Here is a 19,320-nt window from a genome sequence, read left to right on the forward strand (position 1 = left end):
AACTGTTCTACAACTTCTATGTTCCCTGACTCACTTTCTTTTGAACTCTTGCAAATTTGTCTTTTATTCATTTACAGGATGTGGGTGTCGCTGGCCGGACCTGCATTTATTGCCCATCCCGAACTGTCCTCCATTTCAGAGGGCACTTGAGAGTCAATCACATTGCTGTTGATTTCCCCCTTTATAAATGGTGGTGTATTTTCCCAACCCTTAAATTTGGGGTGTTTCAATTCTCTGTGAATAACTTGCACGGGAAACTCAAGGTAAGGTGAAATAAAGAGGTTGGTTTATTTTTACATACACGGGGGTGAGAGGGGTTTAACAACGTCCACCCCCTTTTACACTCACACAACAAATGGGGAATAAGGAAAAAGGCAAGGGTTCCGGGCACAATAAAATACATGTTATGGTTTTCCATGTATCCAGAGTCCAGAATCCAAAGTCTAATAGAATGTTCCTTCAGAGGGAAGTTTACTGTTGCAGGAGATCCGTCTTTCCAGCAGTGAGACTTCGACAATGGGGTAAGACACGGAACGTGAGTCAGTCTGGGAGGCACAAGTTCCAATATTTCAGCCCTTTGCAGTTTTGATGAGGGTCAGAGTTCTTACTGCTGCCACGGGCTTGATGGTAAGATGTGGACAGTGCAGGCTGCTTGCCTGGAGCTACTGTTTCCTTCAGAGATCCAGCAGCGTCTGCCTGAGTTCAGTTCCACAGGACAATATTACAAGCGCTAGCAACTTGGGGAAGGTCATGTGACACACCTCCCATCATTCCTCCGAGATGTTGGATAAAGGATGTATTTTCCCAGGGCTGGAAACTTGAGGTGTTCAGTTGTTATCCGGGTTCCTTTTGTTCTTGGAGACACTGGTTACAGGTTGACTAAATGTGGCCCTCTTGTTAAAACCTCTGTGTTGGAACAGTTACTGTTGAGGCCATTGGCAACATTATTGGAGATTATGACTTGCAGCCAGATGCCCTTGTGGAGAACTAGCTGGGCAGACAGCCCGTCTGCTGGGACAGTGTGTTAGCTTGGCTGGAACGTTCATGTGATGCAATGTGGGTTACATTCCAGGATGTTTGAGACGTTAACCTTCGTTCACTTTGAAACTGCACAGAAACTTCCAGAAACCAGCATGTGACCAGCTGGAGCCATCTCATCATTTTGAAAAACATTTTAAATATACTTTCGAAAGTAGTCCAGTTAACACAGATACATATACCTTTCCATTCTTGGTGGTGATGTACTTTTAATTAAAACTTTAATTTTTAAAATCTTTTTAACTTGTTACTTTTCAACCTCTTAACAGTTAATGAATCTTTTGCATTTACCATTTGAAGTGTTCATACTGGCTGGATGGTTAAGTCTTGTCACTTTATTTACAAGATTTGGAGTGGAGATTTATTAAAAACAACCTGTACCCCATAAATCAACCAATCATTTGTGAACTCGCTGGTGTCTTTGGAGGTTGGATAACTGAGTGAATCCTTTCCCACAGTCAGAGCAGGTGAACGGCCTCTCCCCGGTGTGAACTCTCTCATGCTTTAGCAGGTTAGATGACTGACTGAATCCTCTCCCACACTTGGAACAGGTGAACAGCCTCTCCCCTGTGTGAATTCGCTCGTGCTTTAGCAGGTTGGATGAGTGACTGAAGCCCTTCCCACACTCAAAGCAGGTGAATGGCTTCTCCCCAGTGTGAACACGTTGGTGTGTCTGCAGGTGGGATAACTGAGTGAATCCCTTCTCACACATAAAGCAAGGGAAAAGTCTCTCCCCAGTGTGAACTCGCTGGTGTATCTTCAGGTGGGATAACTGAGTAAATCCCTTCTGACACACGGAACAGGGGAAAAGTTTCTTCCCAGTGTGAAATTGCTGGTGTATCTTCAGGTGGGATAACTGAGTGAATCCCTTCCCACACACAGAACAGATGAATGGCCTCTCCCTAGTGTGAACTTGCTGGTGTGTCTGCAGGTGAGATAACTGAGTGAATCCCTTCTCACACACGGAGCAGGTGAATGGCCTCTCCCCGGTGTGACTGTGTCGATGTCTTTCCAGATGGGATGGGCGTTTGAATCCTTTCCCACAGTCCTCACATTTCCATGGTTTCTCCATGATGCGGGCATCCTTGCATCTCTCAAGATTCAAAGATGATACAACATGTGTATGGTCCCTCTCCGCTGTGAATGGTACAATGTTTTTTTCAGGCTGTGTAACTGTTTAAAGCTCTTTCCACAATTCATACAATGGAACACTCTAAGTTGCATGTCTGTGCATTCCGGTGCCTTCCCAGTCACACTGATCTTAAAACTATTTTGAAGCAGACAAAACAGATAAACATTTCTTCTTCTAGGTTCAAAGGCCAATGATATTCAGGTCCTGCTGAATCAATTGACTCTGTCAGATCTTGATGTGACGTTTGGTTTGAGATTTCTGTCTGTAAATCCTCACCTTTAGTATCCTGTAAAAGATTACAAAACGTTACCTCTGTCAGTACAGGATAGAGATTCAGAACAGACAATTCTAGTTTCTCTGGAACATCCTTTCTTCTCTCGTTAACCAGAAGCTATAAATCTCGTCCCACCCACTCTCCCTCCATTCACATTCTGTATACCTAATATTCACCCTCACAATTCTCCTGAAGATGCTGATTCATGCTGGTCGACATATACATGTGTGCTGAATCTCTACATATTTATTGCAACAAAAATGAATGCAATATACAGGACTGTATTAGCTGAGAATCTGGGATGAGAGGAAGGGATTCTTGGCGTTTGGTATTCTTGCATCCATCCTGATGAGTGAAGATGAAAAGCTTCAACAGCAGGTCCCACATTTCAGCAATACTAAGTAACAAGTGATGACTGATATTACAAAACAGAAAAGAATAATCAATGCAACTTATCGATAACCAACAACACTAAACATATCTCTGTCCTGTATTAATTTACTGCCACCTTAAATTTCAACCAACTATTGGGGAAACCAGCCCTTTAATTGTAACATTCGGAAAGAGACCATCCTTTTATCCAGACAAATAAATGTGTCAAGATGAGGGAGCAAAGGATGTAAATGTCTTTAAGAGAGAGAGAGAGAGACCTGGGTCAATCTTTTCAGAGACTGCACCCTCCCTGGATTCACTTCCTTTCCATTCAGTTGCTGCAAGTGACCAATTGAAGGTCAGAATGAGAAAAGAAATGGAAAGCGGGAGAAAAGAAAGTGTTTTACTCACAGATTTTGGAGACAGGAGCAGATTTCAGTCTGTGTGAAGCTCAATCGTCATTCACACAAAGATCGCGCTCTGATTGGCTGGAGGACAAGAGTCCTTCCGGTTCTTAAGCGGTTTCCATTGTCAATACCTCAACAGAAAGGTCAGGGGCGTGCTCCCCCCGCACATGCGCAGCTTCCCCTTTCCTTTGTACATGCGCAGCTTCCCCTTTCCTTTGGACATGCGCAGTCCCTGGACACGGGGGAGGGGGAGACCACCGAGCGGCTTCTCGCTCTGCCGTGAGCCGTCAGCTGGTTGCCTGGAAACCTGGTCTCGAGAAGGTTATGGGGGAGGGTACTACAGGGAGGAAGGCGCCCCGTGACAGCGCATCAGCGGAACCCGGAGACGTCACCGCGGAGCAGAGTAATTTCTATTGGCTGTTTCATGTTGGGTTAACTTGTGACGTCACAACACGGAGTTTGGACAATGAGTTTCAGACTAAAACTTCCTTCTCTGGGCAACATGTGCGAGGAAATCAATCTTTCTTCCTTTCCATTTATTTTCTCATTCTCGGGGACGGACGGACATTGGTGACTGAAGAGAAAGGAAGTGAATCCAGTCTGTATATTACACACATTTTAATCCAGTAATATAGACATATATCTGTCTGGCAGCCTGCATGAAGATTTTCAGGTTCTGTGTCCAGGACAGGAAGCAGTGAGCATGGATCTGTCAATCAGCCTGAATCAGCACCTTCAGGAGAACTGGGAGGGTGAATATTAGAGACAGCAGAGTGAGAATGGAGAGAGAGTGTGGGATGGAGATTTACAGCTTGTGGGGAATGAGAGAGGAAAGAATGTTCCTGAGAAATTGTCTGTTTTGAATTTCTATCCTGTACTGACAGTGCTAACTTTTGTAAATTGGGGGGTGGGGGGAGGTAGGGTTAGGGGAATGTAGCATAGGGAGTCAATTAGGCAGATCTGGGTGGGTTGGGTTACGGCAATTGCACTATGTACTTTGCTTAGTGTACAGTCCTTTTGTTTTCTCGTTCTGTAATTCTACTGTTTACTATGCCAAAAAATAACTTTTTTAAATTGTTAATTTAAAAAAAACTTTTGTAAATTGTTTTGACAGGATATTAACAGACAAAAATCTCAAAGTTCACGTCTCGATCTGGCAGTCACGCAATTCATCGGCGCCTGAATATCATCAGCCTTTGAATCTAGAAGGAGAAATGTTTGTCTGTTCTGTCTACTTCAGAAGGCTTTAAACATCAGTGTGACTGGAAAATCACCGAGACACACACACCCGAGTGAGAATGTTCCAGGGCACTGACTGTAGAAAGAGCTTTAACCAGTTACATTGCGTGACAAAAATATCACACTATTCTCAGCGGGAACAGACCGTACACTTGTTCTATGTGTAGATGAGGCTTCAACTGATTGTCCGAGGAAACTCAAAACATGGAGAAACCATGGAAATGTGGGAACTGTGGGAAGGGATTCAGAGTCCCATCTAAGCTGGAAGCTCATCGACGCATTCACAATGGGGAGAGGCCGTTCACCTGCTCTCAGTGTGAGACGGGATTCAGTGATTCATCCAGCCTGCAGAGACACCAGCGAGTTCACACTGGGGAGAGGCCGTTCACCTGCTCTCAGTGTGGGAAGGGGTTCTGTGATTCATCCACCCTGCGGACACACCGGCGAGTTCACACTGGGGAGAAGCCATTCACCTGCTCCCAGTGTGGGAAGGGATTCAGTAATTCATCCACCCTGCGGACACACCAGGGAGTTCACACTGGGGAGAGGCCGTTCACTTGCTCTCAGTGTGGGAAGGGATTCAATCGTTTATCAAACCTGAAGTCACACCAGCAAATTCACCCTCGGGAGAAGCCATTCACCTGCCCTCAATGTGTGAAGGGATTCACTACTTTATCGAGTCTGCAGGCACACCAGCGAGTTCACACTGGGGAGAAGCCATTCGCCTGCTCTCAGTGTGAGATGGGATTCACTCAGTTATCCACCCTGCGGAGACATCAGCGAGTTCACACTGGGGAGAAGCTGTTCACCTGCTCTCAGTGTGGAAAGGGATTTTGTGATTCATGGCACCTGCTGAGACACCAACAAGTTCACAATTGATTTCAGGGGTCGGATTCTGCTATTATTTATTTCTTTATAAATTTAGAGCAGCCAATTCTGTTTTTTTTTCCAATTAAGGGTCAGTTTAGCGTGGCCAATTCACCTACCCTGTATATCTTTGGTTTGTGGGGGTGAGACCCACGCAGACACGGGGAGAATGTGCAAACTTCACACGGACAGTGACTCGGGGCCAAGATCGAACCTGGGTCCAGCACTGTGAGGCAGCAGTGCTAACCACTGCGCCACCCTGGATTCTGCTGGTATTGTTTCTGCTCTCAATTACATCCAGGACTGCATTTCGTTCATTCTGTCAGTTGGTCAATGTGGGTGGTTGGATGTTTTTTTTTCCCACCAGACTGGCCGGTCTCACGACTTTGTGAGTCTTGTTGCCGATACCTGGGTTCAAATTTCATGAGGATCACAGAGTGAAAGGGTGTTTGGAAGTTAAAAGATATTTGGTTCACAATTCTGTTTGGAACCCTCCAGAGCATGCCACATTACCATGGAGTTGGGCTATGGTGATTACATGGTTAGTTTGTTTAATTTATCTGAGTGTTTGTCACAGAAGGAAACTTTCAAGGTCTATGGGGCGAGTTGCCTGTGTTAGATTGAGAACTTCCAATAAAACAAATGATGATAGACAGGCAATCACTATCACTTAAGGAATTGTTACATATTATGTAAAATATAGATTCCTTCAAGGAACAAAACTCCAACAGGAAAGGTGATGCAACTGTGGCGGACAAGAAAAGTTAAAGAATCCATTAGATCAAGGGAAAACACCCATAACGGGTGCTACGGTGGCACAGTTGTTAGCACTGTTGCCTCACAGCTCCAGGGACCCGGGTTCAATTCCGGCCTCGGGTGACTGTGTACAGTCTGCACTTCCTCCCTGTGGCTGCATGGGTTTCACAGTCCAAAGATGTGTAGGTCAGGTGGATTGGCCATCCTAAATTGCCCCTTAGTGCCGAAAAGATGAGGTGGGGTTACTGGGTTGCAGGGATAGGGTGGAGGTGTGGGCTTAAGTAGAGTGCCCTTTCCAAGGGCTGGTGCAGACATGAAGGGCTGAATGGCCTCCTGCACCGTAAATTCTATGACTCTATAATAAAGTGGCCAAAATAGTAGTAAGCCTAAGGATTGGGAACCGAATGAGATTAGGATTCGTGAAAAAGTAGTACTGGAAAAATTATTGGGAGCTGATACTCTACATCCCAGAGTGTTGAAAGAGGTGGCGATAATGGATAAATTGGTGGTATTCTTTCAAAATTCTATAGATTCTGGAATGGTTCCTGTAGATTGGAAGGTGGTAAATGCAACCCCAATATTTAAGGAGGGAGAGAGAAAACGGGAACCACAGACCCATTAGCCTGACATCAGTAGGAGGGAAAATACTACAATGTATTGTAAAGGATGTGATATAATATGAATTAGGAGCAGGAGTAGGCCACTCGGCCCCTCGAGCCTGCTCCACCATTCAATAAGTTCCCGGCTGATCTGATTGTAACCTCAAATCCACATAGGCCCCATAGAAAATAAATCTGGGGAGATAGCTGTAGGGAACAAGGAAATGGCAGAGGAGTTAAACAGATATTGTGCATCAGTCCTTATGGTGATAGAGACATCGAACATCCCATTATTACTAAAGAATAGGGGGAGGAATTAAATACCATCACTACAGAAGTAGTATTAGACACACTAATGGGGCTAATGGCTGATAAGCCTCCTGGCTTAGATGGCTTGCATCTTAGGATCCTAAAGAAATGGCTATAGGGAGAGTGGATGCATTGATTATAACTTTCCAAAAATCCTTGGATTCTGGATGAGTGCTGGAGAATTGGAAAACTGCCAATGTGACACCCCTACTCAAAAAGGGAATGAGGCAAAATGCAAGTAACTATAGGCAGATTAGCTGAACATCAATTGTTTGAAAAATGCTGGAATCAGTTATTAAGGAAGGAATAGCAGCACATTTGGAAAATGATAATCTAGTCAAAGAGTCAGCATGACTTTGTTAAAGGGAAACCGTGTCTGACGAATTTATTGGAGTTCTTCGAGGAAGCCTCAATCAGAGTGGATAGAGGAGAACCGGTAGATGTGTTGTGTTTGGAATTCCAGAAGATGTTCGGCAAGGTACTTCACAACAGATTAAGTCATGAGATAAGAGCCTGTGGTGTTGGAGGTAAGGAGAGATTGTCTTAGGAGCAAAGGTTAAACAGGTTGGGACTCTACTCACTGAAATTTAGAACAATGAGAGGTGGTCTCATTGAAACATACAGGATTCTTAAGGGGCTTGACAGGGTAAATGCTGAGAGGATGTTTCCCCTCATGGGAGAGTCTAGGACAAGAGGGCATCATCTCAGAATAATGAGGAGCCAATTTAAGATTAAGATGAGAAGGAGTTTCTTCTGAGGGTTGAGTGTCTTTGGAACTGTGAAAGCTGTGGGGACAGAGTCCCTGTGTATATTTAAGACTGAGATAGATTCTGATCAGTGAGGGAATCAAGGTTTACAGGGAAAGGGCAGGAAAATGGACGTGAGACATGTCGGATCAGCCGTGATCCAATTGAAAGGTGCAGCAGGCTGGAAGGGCCGAATGGCCCACTCCTGTTCTATTTCTTATGGTCTTATTCCCGGCTACCCTCCCAATAAACTTTCGCCCCCTTGCTTATCAAGAGTCTATCCAGATCTGCCTTCAAAATATTCATAGACTCTGCTTCCACTGCCCTTTGAGGAAGAGAGAGTTCCAAAGACTCACGACTCACAGAGAAAAAAGTTCTCCTCCGCCTTAAATGGGAAAGCTGTTACTTTTAAAGTGGCTCCAATTTCTAGATTCTCCCACACGAGGAAACATCCTTTCCACATCCACCCTATCAAGGCTCCTCAGGATCTTATACGGTTCAATCAAGTCACCTAAACTCCATCGGACACAAGCCCAGCCTGTCCAATCATTCCTCATAAGACTAGCCTCCAATGCCAGGTATGAGTTCAGTAAACCTTCTCTGAACTGCTTCCAACACATTTACATCATTCCTTAAATGAGAGCAATACTGTACACAGTGCTCCAGATGTGGTCTCACCAATGTCCTGTCTAAATGAAGCATAACCTCCCTACTTTTGTATTCCATTCCCCTCACAATAAACAATAATAATCTTTATTAGTGTCACAAGTAGGCTTACATTAACACTGCAATTAAGTTACTGTGAAAAGCCCCTAGTTACCACATTCCGGCGCCTGTTCGGGTACACGGAGGGAGAATTCAGAATATCCAAATTACCTAACAGCACGTCTTTTGGGACTTGTGGGAGGAAACCCACGCAGACACGGGGAGAAGGTGCAGACAGTGACCCAAGCCGGGAATCGAACCTGGGACCCTGGCACTGTGAAGCAACTGTGCTAACCACTGTGCTAACGTGCCGCCCTCTAAATAACATTCTACTAGCTTTCCTAATTACTTGCTGCACCTGTATACTCGCCTTTTGTGATTCATGCTCTTGGACACCCAGATCCCTCTGAATCTCAGAGCTCTGCAATCTCTCACCATTTAGATAATAAGCTTTTTATTCATTCTTCCTGACAGAATAGACAATTTCACATTTTCCCACATTATTCTCCATTTGGCAGATCTTTTCCCACTCACTTAACCTATCTATATACCTTTGTAACTCCTTATGTCCTCTTCACAATTTACCTTCCTACCTATTTTTGTATCATTGGAACATAGGAGCAGGAATTGGCCATTCAGCCCGTCGAGCCTGCTCCACCATTCTATACGGTCATGGCTGATCAACCACTTGAAAGCCTTTTTACCCACACTCTCCCCATATTTATTTGTGTTATTGGTATTTAGAAATCTGTCAGTCTCTGTATTAAACACTCAATAATTTAAATTTATGGTCACGTGTACTAAGGTACAGTGAAAAGTATTGTTCTGTGTACAGTCCAGATAGATCTTTCCATGCATGAAAAAAAACAGGACATACGAAAAATACACAATGTAAATACATAGACATCAGGTGAAGCATACAGAGTAGTGCTGAAATAATAGCGAAGATGCCGAGAGATCAGTTCAGTCCATAAAAGGGTCATTCAGGAGTCTGGTAACAGCAGGGAAGAAGCTGTTTGTGAATCTGTTGGTGCCTGTTCTCAAACTTTTATATCTTCTGCCCGATGGAAGAGGTTGGACCAGCGAATAATCCGGGTGAGAGGGGCCTTTGATTGTGCTGTCCACTTTCCCAAGGATTTCACATCCCCTGGGGTAGAGAGTTCCAAAGATTCGCAACCGTATCCGGTCCTAAGTGACTTCCCCCTTATTTTGAAATTGTGTCCCCTGGTTCCAGACTCCCCAACCAGGGGAAACATCTCACCTGCACCCACCCTGTCTATTCCATTCAGTATTTTGTAGGTTTCATTGCGATCACCTCTCATTCTTCGAAATTCCGGAGAATACAGGTCCAGTTTCCCCAATCACTCTTCATACGACAGTCCCGCCATCCCCTGAACAAGTCTGGTGAACCTTCATTACCGTCCCTCTGTGGCAATAATATCTTCACTAAGGTAAGGGCAGTAAAACTGCACACACTACTCCAGCTGTGGTCTAACCAAGGTTCGAGACAATGGGTATATTCTAGTCGGTCTCATGACTTTGCTTCCAGTGGGCTGATGCTCTTTGAGCCTGGGAGAGCACATTCCCATTGAAATGATCCACAGACGCTGCTGAAGGACATTTATTTTATCCTGAACAGTAAATAGTGTTTTCCCCCCATTACAGGTAGATCTAAAATAAATACATTTGTCTCGGTTCCATTGAGTCTACAGCACAGGGTCAGGCCAGTCGGCTCAATTGGTCTCTGTCAGTATTTATGCTCCACATCAGCCTCCACCCACCCCTCTTCATCGCCCCATCAGCATATCCTTCTCTTCCTTTCTCCCTCATGTATGTATCTAGCTTCCCCTTCAATGTATTCAGGTTGTTCACCTCAACCACTCGCTGTGGTAGCGAGTTCCACATTCTCACCACTCGCTGGGTAAAAATCTATTGGATTATTGAACCCCTTCATCATCTTAAAGACTTCCTTCAGGTCACCCTTCAGTCTTCTCTTTTCTAGAGAAAAGCAGCCCCAGCCTTTCCTGAGGGTGAAATGCTCTCAGTTCTGGTATTGTTCTTGTGAATCTTTGTTGCACCTTCTCCAGTGTCTCTGTTTCCTTTTTCTAAATGGAGGTGACAAATGTTGACAGACTCCCAGTGCAGTCTAACCCTGGTTCTGAACAAGTTGAACATAACCCCCCTGCTTTTCAATTCTATCCCTCTGGAATGGAGCCCTATATATGGGCCTCACACTTTAGGTCAGATGTGAAGTTCTCAGAGAGGGTGCAGAGGAGATTTACAAAAATGTCACCAGGGATGAGGGACTTCAGTGAGTTGGAGAGACTGCAGCAGCTGAAATTTCTCTTCTGAGATCACAGCATCTGGAGAGTGGGGAATGCGGCCATTCAGCCCATTGAGTCCTTGCCGGCTTTCTGTCGAACAAACCAGTCAGTCACATCGCCCCAATCTATCCCCAAAGCGCTGCAGATTTATTTCCCTCAAAGTGCCCATCCACTTTCCTTTTGGAATCCTTCCATCATCTCTGCTTCTGCTGCCCTTGCAGAAAGTAGGTTCCAGGCCATTGCCACTCACTTTACATGTACACAAGGCTCCCAGAGCATAGAAGCAGTCCTGTTGGACTTTTTTTCCCATGCCAGCTCCTTGTAAAACTACCCACTTGATCCCATCATCCGACAGTTTTGTTTTCTTTTCAAGAATGCATTTATTTCCATTTTGAAGGTACAGTCCAATCAGCTTCCAGCACCACTTATAGACAGTGAATTCCACATCACAACACCTTGCTGTGTTTTACAACAAATAATTGCGGATATAGTATGTCTGGAGTTTCACCAAGTGATCGAAATGGTGTCAAAGACATGGTTATTAGACAAAATTAAGATTCACTCTTTATCAATGATTTTGGTGAAGACACCAAGTGTAATTTATCCTAGTTTGCAGACTACTAGAACAGGTGCATTTCTATAGCACCACTCATGACCACTGAATCTCTTTTACAGTCTTTTACAGCCAATGAAGTACATTTGAAACATATTTACTGCTGTAATTTAGGAAACTTAAGTACGCATGTATAATCAAATAAAGTTTTCAAATTGTTATTTTCATTGTGTATTCACTGCCATAAGTAACAAGGTCAAGGAAGCCTTTTTAACCTCGAACATATGGCTCCCTGCAGGCGTTTCGCATTTGTATCTTTTCTATATTAACTCTGTATTGATTACATATCAAAAGCCAGTTATTAAACCAATGATTATTCAGTAGTGAACACTAATTATCATTAGTGAATTGGTATATTCGGTAATTATATTGTAAAAGACTAGATCTTTATTTTTACAATTGACATTTTCAACCAAAATGTTTCTAAAAACTGCAGAATTAGCAGAATTTGTTTGAAAAAATACAGCATTTTATCATTTTGAGAAGATACTCGACATCATATTCTACCAAGATTATGTGCACGAGGCAGTGGCCGAGGGATATTGTCACTGGCTAGTAATCCAGAGACCCAGGTTAATGCTCTGGGGATCTGGGTTCAAATCCAGCTATGGCAGATATTGAAATTTAATAAAAGTTTTGAATTAAAAGTCTAATGAGCCATTGTTGATTGTTGTAAAAGCCCATCTGGTTCACTAATGTCCTTTAGGAAAGGAAATCTGCCCTTCGTGTTCTATTTGAAGATGAGTAAGAAATTGTCTCTTTCAACCAGTGTATTAACAAAATGTATTAAAGATTTCTGTATTAATTAGCTACAAGTCAGTAACAGATGATTGAATAAGCTATGATCCTTAATTAAGTGACAATTAATGAATCAATAATGTAAAAAATACTGAGTTTTATTTGCTGCATAAATGTAAACACTTAATTGCTGTGTATGTAATGAATGTGCAATGAGGATAAATGTACTGGCGAGAGAGACCTTCAAGCTCTGATTAGCCTCAACATTTGAAACTGTATGAATAAGGGATTGTATAGAATCAGATAAAGGGATAGTATGAAACAGTTCTATTGTATTCCTGTCTAAGATAATGAGAGAAGGTGGTGTCAGTAATTGGGGATCCAATTAAATTAATCTAGTGACCAAATTGACCAATTGTCATGTTAAACAGGCCAACTCTGAGGTAATGGTCACTTTGGGGATAAAAGTAGAGGTTCTGAAGGTCTTCCTTGCTGGCCAAGTACTGAAGACTCCCGAGGCCAAGTTCCAAGGAAATTACTGTCAAAGAAGGAGCCAGACTCTTGAGGCTGAATTCAAGAAGAATTACTGTCAAAGGAGCCAGAGAGGGTGACGCTGCTACAGACTGATCACCCACATGAATCACCAGACTCCTAAATGACCCTCTTATGGACTGACCTCATTAACACTACACCCTGTATGCTTCATCCGTGCCAGTGCTTATGTAGTTACATGTGTTGCCCTATTATGCATTTTCTTTTATTTCCTTTTCATGTATTTAATGATCTGTTGAGCTGCTCGCAGAAAAATACTTTTCACTGTACCTCGGCACACGTGACAATAAACAAATCCAATCCAAGTTGTAAAAGTCAATGTCTTAAAATTGTTCAGTAAACCTTACTCATTTAATAAATTTCTTTTAAAATTTACTATCCAGAGCACCTGTTCGGGGAGGCTGGTACGGGAATTGATCCCTTGCTGCTGGCCTTGTTCTGCTTTACGAGTCAGCTGTTTTAGCCCACTGTGCTAAACCAGCCCCTACACAAAGGGATATGGGGATAGTGTGGGGGGAAAGGCATTGAAGTGGATGATCAGCCATGATTGTATTGAATGGTGGAGCAGGCTCGACGGGCTGAATGGCCAAGTCCTGCTCCTGTGTCCCAATTATAACAAAGATAGGAAGGAAAGTAAATTGTGAATGGGACATAAGGAGACTAAAGTGATATAGGTAGGTTAAGTGAGTGGGGGAAAAAATCTGCCAAATGGAGCATAATGTGGGAAAATGTGAAATTGTCAATCTTGGTAGAAAGAATAAAAAAAGCTTATTATCTAAACGGTGAGAGATTGCAGAGCTCTGAGATTCAGAGGGATCTGGGTGTCCAAGAGCATGAATCACAAAAGGCGAGTATACAGGTACAGCAAGTAATTAGGAAAGCTAATAGAATGTTATTGTGTATTGTGAGGAGAATTGAATACAAAAGTAGGGAGGTGATGCTTCAGTTATACAGGACATTGGTGAGTCCACATCTGGAGCACTGTGTACAGTATTGCTCTCATTTAAGGAATGATGTTAATATGTTGGAAGCAGTTCAGAGAAGGTTTACTGGATTCATACCTGGAATTGGAGGCTGGTCTTATGAGGAATGATTGGACAGACAGGGCTTGTGTCCGATGGAGTTTAGGTGACTTGATTGAACCGTAAAAGATCCTGAGGGGCCTTGACAGGATAGATGTGGAAAGGATATTTTCTCTTGTGGGAGAATCTAGAAATTGGAATCACTTTAAAAGTAATATCTTACCCATTTAAGGCAGAGGAGAACTTTTTTCTCTGAGGATCATGAGTCTTTGGAACTCTCTTCCTCAAAGCGCAGTGGAAGCAGAGGCTTTGAATATTTTGAAGGCAGAGCTGGATAGATTCTTGGTAAGCAAGGGGGTGAAAGGTTATCGGGAGGGTTGCGGGAATGTGGACTTGAGGTTACAATCAGAGCAGCCGTGAACTTATTGAATGCAGGCTCGAGGGGCCGAGTGGCCTACTCCTGCTCCTAAATCATATGTTATCATATCCTTTATAACAGATTGTAGCATTTTCCCTCCTACAGATGTCAGGCTAATGGTTCTGTGGTTCCCTGTTTTCTCTCTCCCTCCTCAAATAGTGGGGTTACATTTACCACCTTCCAATCTGCAGGAACCATTCCAGAATCTGTAGAATCTTTGAAAGATGATCACCAATGTATCCACTATCTGCAGCCACATCTTTCAGCACTCTGGGATGTAGAGCATCAACTTTTGTGGGATTTTTAAACTTTTAACCCACATTAATTTCTCCAATACTACTTTGTTACTAATACTATTCTCTTTCAGTCCCTCTTGAACACCAGTTCCTTGGTTCCCTTGAGATTTTGAGCGATTTTCTGTATCTTCCTCCATGAAGACAGACACACATTGTTTAGTTTCTCTGCCATTTCCTTATTCCCCATTATAAACTCTCCTGTCTCTGCCTGGAATGGACTCACATTGGTCTTTGCTAAACTTTTCCTTTTCACATTCCTATAGGAACGTTTCCAGTGGGTTTTTATGTTTATCGCCAGTTTGCTCTCATGTTCTATTTTTTCTTTGTCAGTTTCTTGGTCCTCCTTTGCTGAATTCCAAACAAGTTCCCAATCCTCAGGCTTACTACTGTTTTGGCCACTTCAAGAGCCGCTTCCTTTGATCTAATGGGATCTTTAACTTTGATTTGTGTTCCTTAAAGGAATCTAGATTTGTTGTATTCTGTAAAATGAAAGTCACCAAAGTCCCAAAGGACCATAGGCTGCTCTCCCCTTTGAGAGAGAGAGAGCTTACTGGTGATGGCTTACTTGAGGGTCCCCACACTTCAGGTGAGGGGCAATGTTGAGAAGGCAGGGCCTTCATGGATAACCACTGTACGGGAATTGAACCCATGCTGTTGCCGTCGCTCCGCATCATGAACCAGCCAACTGAGCTAACCAACCACCTGGTAAATATGTAACATTTCCTTTAATATTAGCTAATCCCTGTTTCCCAATCCACCTCAAACAACTTGCCCCTCTGAGGGGGCTGTTTAGCACAGGGCTAAATCGCTGGCTTTGAAAGCAGACCAAGGCAGGCCAGCAGCACGGTTCAATTCCCGCAGCAGCCTCCCCGAACAGGTGCCAGAATGTGGTGACTAGGGGCTTTTCACAGTAACTTCATTTGAAGCCTACTTGTGACAATAAGCGATTTTCATTTGATTCATTTCATACCCTCATAGTTTTCTTCTGAGAGGAAAAGCCAAATAAATTAAACAGAATAAAACATATAACCACCACAGCCCATCTCCATGGCAAGGTGGCATGCTTTGGGGGTTCCAAACAGAAATGGGAACTAAACATCTTCTAACTTACAAATACTCTTTCAGTCTGTGATCCTCGTGAAATTTAGAACCAGGCAATTGCAACAAGTCTCAAAGAGCATCAGCCCACTGGAGGCAACGTCGTGAGACCGGCCAGTCCAGTAGAAATAAATCGTCTGACCATCCCCATTGACCAACTGTCAGAGTGAACAAAATGCAGTCCTGGATGTAATTGAAGCAGAAACAATAACAGAATCCAACCCCTGTAATTAATTGTGAACTTGGTAGTGAATCAGCAGGTGCGATGAATCACAGATTTCCTTCTCAGGCTGAAAGCACGAGTGGCCTTTATCCAGTGTGAAGTCGTTGGTGTGTCGGCAGGCTGGATGAGTGAATAAATCCTTTCCCACACTGAGAGCAGGTGAACGGCCTCTCCCCAGTGTGAACTCGCTGATGTGACCGTAGGCTGGTTGAAACTCGGAATGCCTTCCCACACTGTGGGCAGATGCATGGCCTCTCCCCAGTGTGAACTTGCTCATGTGACTGCAGGGTGTCTGACCGAGTGAATCTCTTCCCACACTGGGAGCAGGTGTATGGCCTCTCCCCTGTGTGAACTCGCTGGTGTTTCTTCAATATGGATAGCTCAGTAAATCCCTTCCCACAAGCAGAGCAGGTGAATGGCCTCTCTCCAGTATGAACTCGCTGAGGTTTCACTAGTACGGATGAAACACGGAATCCCTTCCCACACTGAGAGGAGGTGAATGGCCTCTCCCCAGTGTGAACTCGTTGATGTTTCTTCAGGCTGCATAACTCAGTGAATCCCTTCCCACACTGAGAGCAGGAGAATGGCTTCCCGCCAGTGTGAACCCGTTGGTGGCTCTTCAGCTGGGATAACTGAGTGAATCTCTTCCCACACTGAGAGCAGGTGAACAGTCGCTCCCCAGTGTGAATTAGCTGATGATTCCGCAGGTTGGATGAATCACTGAATCCCTTCCCACATTGAGAGCAGCTGAATGGCTTCTCGCCGGTGTGAATTCGCTGGTGTGCCCGCAGGTTGGATAACACAGCAAATCCCTTTCCACACAGAGCTGGTGAATGGCCTCTCCCCCGTGTGAATGCGTCGATGAGCTTCCAGCACAGATGGAGATCTGAATCCTTTCCCACAGTTCCCACATTTCCACGGTTTCTCCATGTTTTGGGTCTCCTTGTGTCTCTCCCGGTCGGACAATCAGTTGAAGCCTTGTCCACACACAGAACACGTGTACGGTCTCTCCCCGCTGTGAATGGTGTGATGTTTGTTTCAGGCTGTGTAACTGGTTAAATGAATGAATGAATGAAAATCACTTATTGTCACAAGTAGGCTTCAATGAAGTTACTGTGATAAGCCCCTAAGCTCTTTCACTCTCACTCGGGTGTGTGTGTCTCGGTGCTTTTCCAGTCACACTGATGGTTAAAATATTTTGAAGCCAACAGAACAGACAAATATTTCTCCTTCTAGATTCAAAGGCTGATGATAATCAGGTCCCAAGGAATAGAGTGGCTCCGTCACATCGAGAGGTTACGTTTGAGATTTCTGTCTGTAATTCCTCCTCTTCTAATATCCTATAAAATGAGTTTACAAAAGTGTAGGATAGAAATTCAGAATCGACAACTCTCATTTCTATGGAACATTTTTTCCTCTCTCATTCCCCAATACCGAGTCTCCAAAAACTGCCCCATACGTCGTCTTCAGGGAGCGGATTCGGAGGGGCGGAGTGACAGAGCTGTGAGCATTGGGAAAGAGACCATTCTTTTAGCCAGACAAATAAATGTGTCAAACTGAGGGAGCAAAGGATGTCAATGTCTTTAAGAGAGAGAGAGAGACCTGGGCCAAGTTTTCCAGAGTCTGCACCCTCCCTGGATTCACTTCCTTTCCCTTCAGTTGCTGCAAGTCACCAATTGAAGGTGAGAATGAGAAAAGAAAGTTTTACTCACAGATGTTGGAGACGGGAGGTGTGAAGCTCAAGCTCATTCTGAGTGAGGAGCAGCAGCTTTGCTGGGTCGGAATGAGCAGGTTAACAAGCTCAATTTCCAAAGTCCGCAGGCAGACAATGAGGGAACTCTGATTGGCAGGCGGAGGAGTCCTTCCGGTCCTCTCAGTTTGCCATTGGTCAATACCCCTGCATGTGGGTCAAGGGGCGGGGCCTACCCGCACATGCGCACCTACACCGCCCTTTGAACATGCGCAATCCCGGACCTCGGGGGAGATCACCGAGCGGCTTCTCGCTCTGGCGGGAGCAATCAGCCAGTTGCCTGGAAACCTTGTCTGGAGGAGGTGTCGGGGGAGGGGGAACAATGGGGACGGGACTGCGCACTGGAACCCGCAGACGTCACCGTGGAGCAGAATGATTTGGTATTGGTTGATTCAGGCACGGCTCCGTTGTGACGTCACAATTCGGAAGTTGGACAATGGGTTTCAGACTAAAACTTCCTCCTCATCTGGGAGCTCAGTGTTTCCCCCTTTCCATTTCCTTTCTCATTCTGGGGGGACATTGGTGACTTGCAGCAACTGAAGGGAAAGGAAGCGAATCCAAGGAGGGTGCAGACTCTGAAAATCTTGGCCCAGGTCTCTCTCTCTCTCTCTCAAAGACATTGACATCCTTTGGTCCCTCAGCTTGACACATTTATTTGTCTGGCTAAAAGAATGGTCTCTTTCATACTGTTCACATTAAAGTGATTAAGCCATTTATTATTATTTCTTGTCTTCTGATATAGTTCTGTGAATAAGTTCTCTATTTTATTACAGCACAGAAGGAGTCCATTCAGTCACTTGAGTCCATGCCGACTCTCTGCAGAACAATTCAGGCTGTCACATTTCCTCTCGATATCACCATACCTCTGCAAGTTTATATCCTTCACGTGCCCTTCTACGTTCAGTTTCAAATAATCTTATCGTCTCAACTTGCACCACTAGGTAATGAGTTCCAAGTCATCAGCACTCACTGCTGAAATAAAGTTCTCCCCCACTGCCCCATATGTCTAATCATGGGTTAATATTAGATACAGCAGAGTGAGAATGGAGGGAGTATGTGGGATTGAGATTTACAGCTTATGGGGAACAAGGGAAGAAAAATATTCCATAGAAACTAGACTTGTCTTCTGAATTTCTGTTTTATTTGACAGTGATGATATTTATAATCTCCTTTTCCAGTACATTAGAAAGTGAGGATTTACAGACAGAAATCTGAAAGTAAATGTTGCATCTGGGTCTGACAGAGTCACTCGATTCCTTGGGACCTGAATATGTTCGGACTTTGAATCTAGATGTAGAAATGTTTGTCTGTCTCAAGAGATTTTAAAGCACCAAGACACACAGACACCTGGGTAATTGTGTTCCAAGGAACTGACTGGAAAAAGCGTCAACCAATTACTTTGTTTTATAAATTTAGAATACCCAATGATTTTGTCCAATTAAGGGGCAATTTAGTGCGACCGATCCACCTAACCTGCACATCTTTGGGTTGTGGGGGTGAGACCCACGCAGACATGGGGACAATGTGTAACTCCACACAGACAGGGGGCCGGGAGCGAACCCGGGTCCTCAGCACCCTAGGCAGCAGTGCCAACCACTGCACCACCATGCCGCCCTGATGTTAACCAATTACACAGCCTGAAAAAACATCGCACTATTCAGAGTGGAGAGAAATCCTGCATATTTTTGCTGTGGACGATGCTTCAACTGATTATGAAACCTGGAGAGTCTCAAGGACGCCTGCACCGTGGAGAAACCCTGAAAATGTGGGCACTGTGGGAAAGGATTCAGATCCCCATCTGTGCTGAAACTCATCAATGTCGTCACACTGGGGAGAGGCCAC

At 44.2% G+C, this 19,320-nt stretch overlaps 1 protein-coding gene and 1 long non-coding RNA gene across 2 annotated transcripts; both read right to left on the minus strand.

Moving 5' to 3' along the window:
- Positions 1 to 264: 264 nt before the first annotated feature.
- On the minus strand, positions 265 to 17,563 carry LOC140420701 (uncharacterized). The gene is made up of 2 exons (XR_011946520.1): positions 17,441 to 17,563; positions 265 to 2,456 (listed from the first exon to the last, which is right to left on the minus strand). It is a non-coding gene; the product is annotated as an uncharacterized lncRNA (long non-coding RNA).
- On the minus strand, positions 11,526 to 17,185 carry LOC140422559 (uncharacterized). The gene is made up of 2 exons (XM_072507572.1): positions 17,119 to 17,185; positions 11,526 to 16,779 (listed from the first exon to the last, which is right to left on the minus strand). The coding sequence occupies exons 1-2, from the start codon at positions 17,183 to 17,185 to the stop codon at positions 15,815 to 15,817; spliced, it is 1,032 nt and encodes a 343-aa protein (XP_072363673.1). The 3' UTR covers positions 11,526 to 15,814.
- Positions 17,564 to 19,320: the final 1,757 nt, after the last annotated feature.

Source organism: Scyliorhinus torazame, chromosome 5 (assembly GCF_047496885.1).
Source record: "Scyliorhinus torazame isolate Kashiwa2021f chromosome 5, sScyTor2.1, whole genome shotgun sequence".
NCBI classification, from domain to species: domain Eukaryota; kingdom Metazoa; phylum Chordata; class Chondrichthyes; order Carcharhiniformes; family Scyliorhinidae; genus Scyliorhinus; species Scyliorhinus torazame.